We start from the raw sequence: 11,657 nt of genomic DNA, 5'->3' as shown, positions 1-11,657 counted from the left end.
GTATGGTAGCTGTTGTTGTAGGAAAATTCAACCAAAGGAAGATGAGTGTTCCATGACGCGCCGGAATCGATGACGCAGGCTCTCAACATGTCTTCCAATGTCTGAATTGTTCTCTCACTCTGTCCATCAGTCTGCGGATGATAAGCCGTGCTCATATCCAACTTAGTTCCAAGAGCCTTCTGTAGAGACTGCCAGAACCTCGATGTAAACCTGCTATCTCGATCGGAGATAATGGATGCAGGTACACCATGAAGGCGAATTATTTCTCGAAGGTATATGCGGGTGAGTCTCTCCATCTTGAAGTTTTCTTTGATTGGTAGGAAGTGGGCGGATTTTGTCAACCGATCGACAATTACCCAAATGGCGTCGTGCCCACTCGGAGATCTGGGTAACTTGGTGATAAAATCCATGGTTATCCTTTCCCACTTCCACTCAGGTATTTCCTGCTGCTGAAGTAATCCTGAGGGCTTTTGATATTCTACTTTTACCTTGGCACAAGTCAGGCACTTGCTCACGAAAGTAGCAATTTCCGCTTTCATGTTTGGCCACCAATAGAGCTGTTTGAGATCCAGATACATCTTATCCGAACCTGGGTGAACGGAGTATTTAGTCTTGTGAGCTTCGTTCATGACAACTTCTCTGTAACCACCATACTTTGGGGTCTAGATCCGTTTCATGAGGTACTACACTCCGTTTCCCTTGAGCTCCAAGTTCTTGTCCATTCCTTGCAGTGATTCATTCGCCATGTTCTCTGCTTTCAATGCTTCCACCTGAGCCTCTCTGAGTTGCGCGGACAAATGGGAATGGATGGTCATTGTTAGTGCCTTTACCTTACGCACTGAATACTCCTTTCGACTGAGGGCATCTGCTACCACATTGGCCTTGCCGGGATGATAGCGAATTTCGCACTCGTAGTCACTGAGTAGCTCTACCCATCGCCGCTCTCTCATGTTTAACTCCTTTTGATCAAAAATATGCTACAAGCTCTTATGGTCGGTGAAGGTAGTGCACTTGGTTCCATAGAGATAGTGTCTCCAGATTTTTAATGCAAAGACCACTGCTCCCAACTCTAGATCGTGAGTTGTGTAATTGACCTCGTGCGTTTTCAACTGTCTCGAGGCGTAGGCGATAACCTTTCCTCGTTGCATGAGCACGCAGCCTAGCCCCTGACTGGATGCATCACAGTAGACAACGAAGTCTTCTGTCCCTTCGGGCAGGGACAAGATAGGTGTGCTGCACAGGGCCTGCTTCAATGTTTGAAATGCAGTGTCTTGCTTGGCTCCCCAACTGAAGGTTACACCCTTCTGTGTCAGGGTAGTTAAAGGCTTAGCGATTCTGGAGAAGTTCTGGATGAACCTGCGATAATAGCCCGCGAGACCTAAGAATTGCCGGATTTCTGTGGGTGTCTTTGGTGCAGACCAATTCTCAATCGCTTTTATCTTGGAAGGGTCCACATATATTCCTTCCTTGCTAATCACGTGTCCAAGGAAATTTACCTTCCTGATCCAGAATTCGCACTTCGAAAATTTCGCGTATAGTTTTTCTGCCCTTAATGTTTCCAACACCTGCCTTAAGTGTTGTTTATGATCATCCTCAATCCGCGAATAGACAAGTATATCGTCGATGAACACAATCACGAACTTGTCTAAGAAAGGGCGGCACACCCGATTTATCAGGTCCATGAATACTGTCGGTGCGTTGGTTAGACCAAAGGGCATTACTACAAACTCGTAGTATCCATAGCGAGTTCAGAATGCTGTTTTGGGCACATCATTCTCATGAACCCGCAACTGATGGTATCTTGATCTTAGATCTATCTTCGAAAAATAGCTGGCTCCCTGAAGTTGGTCGAAGAGATCATCGATCCTGGGTAAGGGATAACGGTTCTTGATGGTCAGATTATTCAGCTCTCGATAGTCAATGCACATCCGAAAGGATCCATCTTTCTTTTTAACGAATAAGATCGGAGCTCCCCAGGGTGAAGAACTCGGTCTTATAAATCCCTTGCTGATTAGATCATTGAGTTGGCTGGATAGTTCTTGCTTTTCTGCCGGTGCTAACCGATAAGGAGATTTAGCTACAGGAGTAGCTCCGGGGATTAAGTCGATACGAAACTCGACTTGGCGCTCGGGAAGGATTCCTGGGAGATCTTTTGGGAAAACATCAGGAAAGTTACAGACTTCGGAGATGCTCTCGAGGTCTCTAACTTTTTGCGTCTCGCCGACGACATGAGCTAGGAATGCATGGCACTCCTTTCGCAGATACTTCTGGGCCTTGATGCATGAAATAATACGAAGGTTCGAGCTACACTTATCTCCGTAAATCATGAGAGCTTCACCATAGGGAAGATTGAGACGGATAGCTTTCTCGAAGCAAAGAATATCAGCACGATTGGAGCTTAACCAGTCCATGCCGATAATGACGTCGAAACTCTTGATAGATACCGACATAAGATTGATGGGAAAAGAATAATTGTCTAGTGTAAGAGTACAGCCTATGAATATGTCGTTAGTGCTCTCCTTCTTTCCGTTAGCCATCTCGACGGTAAATGTTTCTGTTAGAGGTTGGGATTTACATTTGATTAGATGTTTGAATGCATGACTAACAAAACTCCTCTCCACACCATAATCGAAGAGAATGCATGCATAAGAGTTGTCAAGGAGGAACGTACCCGTAACAACGGTAGGATCAGCAACTGCTTCCTCCTGGCCCATCACCAGAACTCTTCCTGTATTGCCACCTGTTGTTGCCTTGGGGTAGTTTCTCCTGAAATGCCCAGCCTCTCCACAACCATAACAAGTTTGACCAGCGCCCGCTCCCGAAGCCTGGTTGGTTGGTTGAGCCGGTGTCTTGCAGTACCGAGCTGTGTGTCCCTTCTTCCCACAGCTGTTGCAATTTAACTCACGGCAGGGCCCGTGATGATGGAAGTTACACTTGTTGCACAGGGGTAGTTTTCCAGCATAACCACCGGTAGGAGATTGGGTGGTTGGGACAGTAGCTGGAGCAGCAGCAGGAGTAGTAACAGCGTGAACTGCCATTGTTTGTTGTTTCTTGGAGGGCTCCTGCGAAGACTGACCCTTGTGTTTGTTCCAGAATTTCTTCTTCTTCTCGCTACTTTCCTTTTGTGGCTCGGAGACAATTTCCATCTCGTCCAGATCGATTCCATGATCGATCAGAGTCTATGCCAGATCATTGGCGCTTTCAAAAGTAATCGGTCTAGCAGCCAAAACATTCCCTTTTGTTGGTTGCGTCAGTCCCCAAATGTACCTCTCGATTTTATTGCTTTTCGGGGTGACCATTCCCGCACAGAGGAGAGCCAAATCACAGAATCTCGCGGTGTAGGCAGCGATGTCGGAACCCTTCATCTTCAAGTTCCAGAGTTCGTGCTCCAACTTTTGCACCTCGCCTCTCGGGCAGTATTCCGCAAGCATGAGTTCCTTCAGTCTTTCCCAACCCATGGAATTAGCCACTGGCAGGGTTAGGGTTTTGACTCGACCATTCCACCAGGTCAAGGCTCTGTCGGTGAAGGTGCAGGCGGCGAACTTCACCTTGTTGGCTTCAGAACAGACGCAAATTTCAAAGATGGATTCGATCTTCTCGAACCATCGAGTCAAAAGCGATGACACCTCCATTTCCGTCGAAGGACTTGGGTTTTGCAGTCATGAAGTCTTTGTAGGAACACTCTTTTTGATGTCCCTGACTTCCATCTTGTCTCTGTGTGTCGGTTCCACCTCCAGCCCCACCAGCATTCACTTGTGTCATTGCTGCAGTCACGGCGGCTGTAACTGCTGCCTGAAACATGACAGGGTCGAACTGAGGAGGTGGTGGTGGTGGAGTGTCGTCGTTCCTTCTGATGGGTCTTGGTCGGGGAGGCATCTTGTTCTAGAAACAATCAGGAAGAAGAGGATGGTAAGTCCTCGAGATATATATAAAACAAAATATATCTCATCCTGATAATAAAAGTATACTACCGAGCGATAAGCACAGAAAGGTTACTAACGCAAGTAAGTTATCGCTTAAGGAAGAAGAGATAGCAACGCTTAGAGTGAACCTGTATACTGAGTTTGGCTCTGGCTAAAATACTCCTATAGTATTTTATGTGAGATGATTTTGGTAAGTTTTAGGCCTGCTGTAACACCACAGTCACTCCCAAGCACATGTTGGTCATGTCTCGACTGAATATAGTTGATCAGGCTATATTCACCCTAGACATGATTACATAACTGCCCAGGTTTAACCGCAGCGTTCCAACATCCAAATACTTTTTGTTTTGTTCTACTAGTGACACGAATTCTGTTATGTATGCATGCTCGTATATTTTTTTTATAAAAATACTCATATTTTTGAAAGTATACTTTTAGCGTAGAGCACTTAGGCCCCTTAGTGTTTATAGTTGTATACCACGTAAGGTTCGGTATACTAGTTCGCTATAAACAAGGGCTCTGATACCAATCTGTCACACCCCAAAACCAGAATGGCGGAAACGTTCTGGGGTGGAGGACGTCATGTGTAGCATCACAACCAATGAATAAATAGCAATCATAGCAACACAACCATTACAGTGAATACTTATATGAAAATGTTTACATCAGTTTGAAACTTTGTCTGATACTTGTTTGAATTACATCAACTAGCTTTGTAAAGTATAAATATAAAACTCTTATTGCTCCAGCTTCTCAAAAATCCAGCAAGTACCTGTCTACTGATTTCCTGAGAATACAAGCAGTTTGAAAATATCAGCATAAAGCTGGTGAGTTCATAAGCGGTGATTTGTAATGGAAAATCGTTGATGAGTTCGTAAAAGTGTTTTGTATTGTTTCAAGAAAATCCGATATTTTCTTTAGTGAAAATGTAGTGTTCTCAATTATGTATGAAATCGTGAATATTCGTTACTGGAAACTGTAGTGATGCACGAAAATAATACTTCATGTGACTAGCTAATGCTAATCTTGATGTATAAGTATTTCGTATGTTAAACCATTGTATGCTCGGTTCTGTTTGAAAACCCTGGAAATTTTCCAGTCGTAGTGTATATTAGTTCTATTTAGTATAAATAGAACTGTTGAAGAGTGCCAGGTTGTAAACTAAAGGCGATTTATACATATTGTGAGTCGTATAACCATGTTTGATATGACTACAGAACTTTCCAACGTTCTTCAGGCGTCGAATTAAATGACATTTGAACACCCCAGGCGTGCCCGCCTAAATGTAGCTAGCAGTTCAGATGTGGGATTGTCAGTCCCGAATAGATCTATTCACAAATCTCACGCTCTCCCTCCAGGAGACTCTGGTTATACTATGATAGGATTTATCCCTGTACACCTAAGGGTACAGTATTGAAGTAGCACCTCACAGTATCGTACAATCTAGTTTACATGTAGTGTAGTAGCGTTCTACCGTAGTGAAAATCCGTATGTATACCGTATGTAGTGATAATTTCAGTTATGAAAACCATGATAAAGTAGTGATGTAACTGTAAACTATTTTTGTCTTAGTGCATATGTTTAATAGTGAAAGTTTCTGTACTCGTTATGTTTAGAAAATCCCAAACTATACCGATTATAGTTTGCATGTATAGTGAATAGCGTGTCCGGAAAACTATGCAATTTTAATGAAAACGTCCCTTATGCTCAACACAGTACAAAAGGGTTAAAGTATGAGATTTGCATAAGTTTTGAAAACATTTATGTTTAGCTTGTATCCCCCCCCCCTGAAAACATTAAAAATACGGAAAATGTAAGGGTATGAACTCACAGTTTGACGTGGGATTTGAGTGCAAGTTGCTAGGAATTGCTGAGTGTCAAATAAAGCCTCAGGCACAAACGGATCCTATTTAACATGTAAAAGCACATATATACATTAGGTGAGGGCTTTAACAATATTTGTTATGGAAAGAACCACCTTAGGGACTAGGAAACACTTAAAACTAAGTGTTAGAATCGCATGAGATTTGAAAATGGGGAGTTTGCGGTCGTAAAAGGGGTTTACAGCCCATATGTTTACGGCCCAAGTGTTTGCGGTCCATGGGTTTACGGCCGTAAACACTTGACGAAAAGTGCGATTTTTGGTGTTTCGAGGTCCTTTCTAGCCTTTTGGAAGTGTTCTAGGCTTAGGAGGGTGTTGTGGCAACTTTGCACCACTTAAATAGAGTTTACGGTCAAGGGATTGCCTTGGCCGTAAACACCCTTCTGGTCACGATTTCTAGACGTTTAACAAGTGATTCTTGTATCCAACAAGCTAAGGGTAGTGTACTTACGTAGTGGAAGCTTGAAAGGGTGGTTAGAGTCCAAAAACACTAGTGTGTGTTCTTGGTGAGAGAGAAAATCTAGAAAAAGATGAGATTCATGAGATAGGAGCATGGATTTACCACTAGAAGTGAGATAGAAACACAATCAAGGTGAAGAATCACTTATATTCTTGAGGATCCTTGAGCAAATTCGAAGTTTGTAGAGAGAGAGAGAGAGAGAGAAAGAGAGCTTCTGGAGTGTGTAAAGGGAGAAATGAAGGTCACTCATCCCTTACATAGGGGTGAGTTTACGGCCAAGGGTTGGTGGGGGTTTACGGCCGTGAACAATGTTTACGGTCGTAAACAGGGTTTACTGTCGTAAACCGAGTTTGCGGCCGTAAACCGAGTTTGCGGCCGTAAACCGAGTTTGCGGCCGTAAACTCCTCTCGAAGGGGTGTTTGGCCCGGATGCTATGCTTTGACTTAGGAACCTTGATTTTGAACCCAAAACTTAGTTGGACCGAGCCTAGAATAGTTAATTAAGCTGAAAATAATGACAGCAAGAGCAGAAATAAATTCCAAATTGGTTTATTTTTAACGATTTGAACGAAAGAAATTTCGGGTTGTCACATAAGGTAATATGTAAAAAGGAAAATTGTCACTAATAGACATTTTGTGTGTGTGTGTGTGGGGGGGGGGGGGGGGAGGGAATCCAAAAAGTAAACACAAAACATCAAATTTCCAGATATATACATGGATTCCACGGAGGTGGGCTCTGAGGGCTCCGCAGAATTAACTTAATCTCCGAGGAATCGATGTGGCAAAAAAAAATCTCAAGATCCATTTCGCGGAGCTACCTCTAAGGAATGAAGTCATTCCGCGGAGGTAGCTCCGATGAATGGATCTTCCGATTTTTTTTTTCACATCGATTATTCGGAGCTAATATTCATTCCCCAACTAATTATTTGCAAGAAAGATTATGATGGTATGAAATTTTCTTGACAATGTTTAGAATGAATGTGAGGTGGAAAAAAATAGCTCTTTTAATTAGAGACTTTTGCATAAAAGAACCATGGGAGGTGGAATTTTTTTTTTGAAGATCCATTCCACGGAGCTATCTCCGTGGAATGAGTTCATTCATCGGAAGTAGCTCGGTGGAATGGATCTTCAGATTTTTTTTTGCTTTTTTCCCACATCGATTCCTCGGAGATTAAGTTGATTCTGCGGAGCCCTCAGAGCTCACCTCCGCAGAATCCATATCTATACCTGGAAATTTGATTTTTTGTGTCAATTTTTTGAAATTCCCTCCAAAAAAATATCAAATAGTGATAATTTTCCATGTAAAAAATAACGTTTGGTAAAACTATTTAATAAATTAGTTGAAATGTGTAAAATAATATAAAAACATGTAGAATATTGAGTTTTTTATAATTAACAAAAGATATATTTTGAAGAATTTAAAATATTCAGTAAACTTGTTGAAATACTAATTTAAATAGCTTTTTTTAAAATTAACTTATAAATTATTTTTGATTTAATCAAATAACAATGGAAAAAAACTAAAAAATAAAGTAGCCTACAAAACATTACTTTAAATTTCACTATCACCGATCACTGGTACATGGAGGGTGGCCTTTTAGAAGCTTCCCAGAAGCTACTCTTAACTAAAAATGATGTTAATTTAAAGGAAAACAGTCCCGATTGTTCAATAGTATTTGAAATGATTATTTTTATAAAAGACTCTGACTCTATATTCTGACTTTTTTTCTTTTTAAACCTAAACTTTTTTTCTTTTTCGAAAAAGACCCAACTTTTATGTGTTACTTGTTATTTTAGACCTAGCAGGTCACCAGTAGGTAAATTAAGTATTTTTGTTTCATAAAAGAAACTATATTTTGTAGTTGTTTCCATTTTAGACCTAAAATGTTTTTTTTTTCAAAATAAACTCAACTTTAAAATTGATTATAATCTTCAAGACCAAATATATAAGATAGTTGTTGACTACACCGAAAAAGAAAGTATACATGTATATATTGTTTATAGAAAATGTTATTATTACCGATAATAACATTTTTGTCTAAAATATATAATTAAACTTTATCTTGGATATATATTATATCATTAAACATGATATATATTATTTATAGAAAATGTTATTATTACCGATAATAAAAAGTTTGATGTTAATTTAATATTTTTTGATAACATGGATAAGAATAATCTTTTAGCATAATAACAAAAAAATTTATTTTCATTAAATCAGTGTAGTTAAGTACCTTATACAACTAGTGTTAAAGGTTGTAACCAATTTTAAAGTTGAGTTTATTTTGAAATAAAAAAAAACATTTTAGGTCTAAATTGGAAAAAGGTATAAAATGTAAGGTTTTTTATGAAATGAAAATACTTGATTTCCCTTTTGGTAATCTCCTGGGGTCTAAAATAACAAGTAATAGGTAAAAATTGAGTCTTTTTCGGAAAAGAAAAAAGTTTTAGGTCTAAAAAGAAAAAAAAATCAAAATATAGGGTTTTTTATGGAAATAAACCGATTATTTTGTTGAATATACATATTATTATATTATGAAAAAACATCTTATTTTGAGATGCTGCTTTTATCAGTTGGATTGAAACTTTTTACTTTTATAATGTTCCTTGCGTCCTTTGCCTACAATAATTTCCTACACCCCTTCTTTCTCCTTCTCACTATCTTTCTATATCATTATATCAGAAAAAATCCAAAGTGGTAGCAGATAACCAACCATAGTTTAAAAATAATGGGAAATGCATTGAGGCTTCTGTATGGCCAATGCTGTGGCGAGCCACCAACAACCACCACTGCACACGGCGGCGCTGGTGATCAACCACTTGGCCACCACGGTGTTTCTTCATCCAGCGTCGGTGTCTCCGCCCTTGCCCAACACCTCTATCACTTCGAAATCACCTCCCAGGTACTTCTTCCCCTTTTCCGATCATAATTCACTACCGATTGTGTCTGAAAAAATCTCGAACAAAATCGATTTACATGGTTAAGAAAACTCAATTCACTACTCGTTTGATTCATTTAGGTTCCTGAAGGCCTGAGTAAGCATGTGAGTTCATCCAAAAAAGCTCAGTCCAATTGGTAATATTTCACTTCCTAGTTTCCACTTTCTCAAAAAGTCAAAATCGATAACCTAGGGGTATATATGTAAAATGGCATGGAATATTTATCGTTATTAGTTAGTTTTTTTGACAATTGAACAAATGAATTGAAGGTATAAGAAACTATCGAAGGCATGGAGGGAATCAAAACCTCCACCAAAGACACCTGAAGAGGCTTCCAGGCTTGTAATTCGTATCCTACACACACGCCAAATAGCTGATATTCAGGTTCTTTCTCTACCAGATACATTTTTTTAAACCATTAAGATTGAATAAGTTAATAGATTGCAGTTTTTTGGATTGAGACTAAGATAATGAGAAAAAAAAAACCTATGTTATTTTATATTTAATCTATCCAAAAAATGACATTTACGACTGATGTTAAAAGGACAAAAATTACAGCTTTTTGTGCCACCCGGGATAATTGGACAAAAAGTACAGTTTTTTTCATATCCAAAAATGTCGGTTTTAAATTTTTCGTTTGTACAAAAGATATAAATGTTTACCTCGTTAAAATAGCCCTAAAAATTTAGTCCAGTGTAACAAACAAAACCAAAATAAACCGTTAGTACCTAAATAAATTATGTAAAGACTTGTAATTTGTGTTCTATTTTTTTTTTAAGGGCTTATTATCATTCTACGGTCTCCCACTTCCTCATTCGCTAGATGAACTGACCGGAGGTGATGCTCCATCGGCTGTCGACGGTCTCAAATTCGTGTTACACACACTTCCCGTAAGAACAACTGTCTGCTAGAGTGACAATGACAGTAACAATGACAATCACAGTCTAAATTTCTTAGTAATTTTACAAATTTTCACTTGATTAAAAAAGGTGGATCCAAGGGCGGTAGCAGATGGAGACGGTGCAACAGTGTATGTTAGTACCTCAGATACCCGAGAGTCATCACGTGTTCCACCAGAAATACAAATGGCAGCAGTTGAACGTAATGAAGCACGTGCCCAGAGGAACTACACCAAAGCAGATAAATTGCTCAAGCAAATCAAAGATGCGGGATATGGGTACTTATTGTGATACAAATCATTTCTAGCTTTTAACTTTGACATTAACGTTTTTTATTTAAATTTTGTTACATGTCACAGGGTGCTACATATAAATAACGAGGAAATTTTAGCACGAAAGTATCGGATTAGACTAAGGTATTTTGTATATATCACAAGATTAATTTCATGTAGTTTTTGGATTTGGGGTGATATGATTGATGAGTAAGTGGAAACAGGGGAATAGATGCACCTGAAAATGAAATGCCTTATGGGAAAGAAGCGAAGGATGAATTGGTGAAGATAATTGATGGGAAGTGTTTGAAAATTTTGATCTTTGATGAAGATCGTTATGGGCGTTTTGTTGGGGATATGTATTGTAATGGCATATTTGTACAGAAATTAATGTTGAAGAAAGGACTTGCATGGCATTACACTGCTTATGATAAACGACCGGAATTAGCGAAGGTAAATTTAGTTTTGTGATTGTGTTAAGAAAAATAATGAGGTTTTTTTTGAGGTCTGAAATGGTGGAATTGGTTTTGATGATGTTAGTGGGAGAAAAGTGCGAGAGCTAAGAGAATTGGGTTGTGGGCTTCATCAAATCCTGAAATGCCATGGGAATGGAGGAAGAATCGCCGTGAAAATAGATAGTTGGAAAGAATGGAATGGCGATAATATGGAATGAATTGTTACATTCCATAATCGTGTTTGATTGGGTGTATGAATGAAACGAATTTTCTTATGTATTTTTTGTATTGTATGTAAATACAAGGTGTGGTTCCAAAATAGAGTTGTCTTATGCTCGAATCTTACACTTGTTAATATTGGGGGCCACTTCATCTCTAATACGTTGTATCACTACACAAATCATTTCTTCATACCATTTAACTTCATCATCTCATATTATACCACCTTCGTATCATTCCACCTTAGCACTCATACCATGATATTGGGGATGATTTAATAAGGGAGGATGGGATGTATTTGTTTTTAATAATAATAAAAAAAATTAAAAAGAATACAAAATAATAATCCACATAGATCAATATGCCATGTGGCATGGCACATGGCAACCCGCAAAACCTTTTCAAAACTAAATAATGACATAACCATAACTTTGATAAACAATTATATTAATAGTCATGTTAAGTACTACCAATATATTCTTTTAAGCAAGTTTTAAGTTTAAAACTTCATGAGTTTAGGGGGTGTTTTTGGACTATGTAATCCAAACAACTTATGTTTTTTCTGTAAATTGTTTATTAGTTTATTCGATATTAAAATGAAGATC

General features: G+C 38.9%; 1 protein-coding gene across 1 annotated transcript; it reads left to right on the top strand.

The window, feature by feature from the left end:
* The first annotated feature begins 8,859 nt into the window (after positions 1 to 8,859).
* Positions 8,860 to 11,236, top strand: LOC145139962 (staphylococcal-like nuclease CAN2). The gene is made up of 8 exons (XM_079073604.1): positions 8,860 to 9,170; positions 9,288 to 9,343; positions 9,477 to 9,591; positions 9,987 to 10,097; positions 10,197 to 10,384; positions 10,466 to 10,522; positions 10,603 to 10,831; positions 10,919 to 11,236. Exons 1-8 carry the CDS (start codon positions 8,997 to 8,999, stop codon positions 11,015 to 11,017), a joined length of 1,029 nt encoding a protein of 342 aa, XP_078929730.1. The 5' UTR covers positions 8,860 to 8,996; the 3' UTR covers positions 11,018 to 11,236.
* Positions 11,237 to 11,657: the final 421 nt, after the last annotated feature.

The sequence above is a fragment of the Lactuca virosa genome, chromosome 9, assembly GCF_052849685.1.
Source record: "Lactuca virosa cultivar CGN04683 chromosome 9, Lactuca_virosa_CGN04683_v6, whole genome shotgun sequence".
Classification (NCBI taxonomy): Eukaryota; Viridiplantae; Streptophyta; class Magnoliopsida; order Asterales; family Asteraceae; genus Lactuca; species Lactuca virosa.
Note: the sequence above shows the minus strand (reverse complement) of the source record. Positions and strands in the feature narration are given on the sequence as shown.

Coding starts and splice junctions, on each gene's coding strand:
- LOC145139962 (XM_079073604.1), top strand. CDS start 8,997: ATGGGAAATGCATTGAGGCTTCTGTATGGCCAATGCTGTGGCGAGCCA. Junction 9,344..9,476: donor AAAAAAGCTCAGTCCAATTG/GTAATATTTCAC, acceptor AATGAATTGAAG/GTATAAGAAACTATCGAAGG. Junction 10,385..10,465: donor ATCAAAGATGCGGGATATGG/GTACTTATTGTG, acceptor TACATGTCACAG/GGTGCTACATATAAATAACG.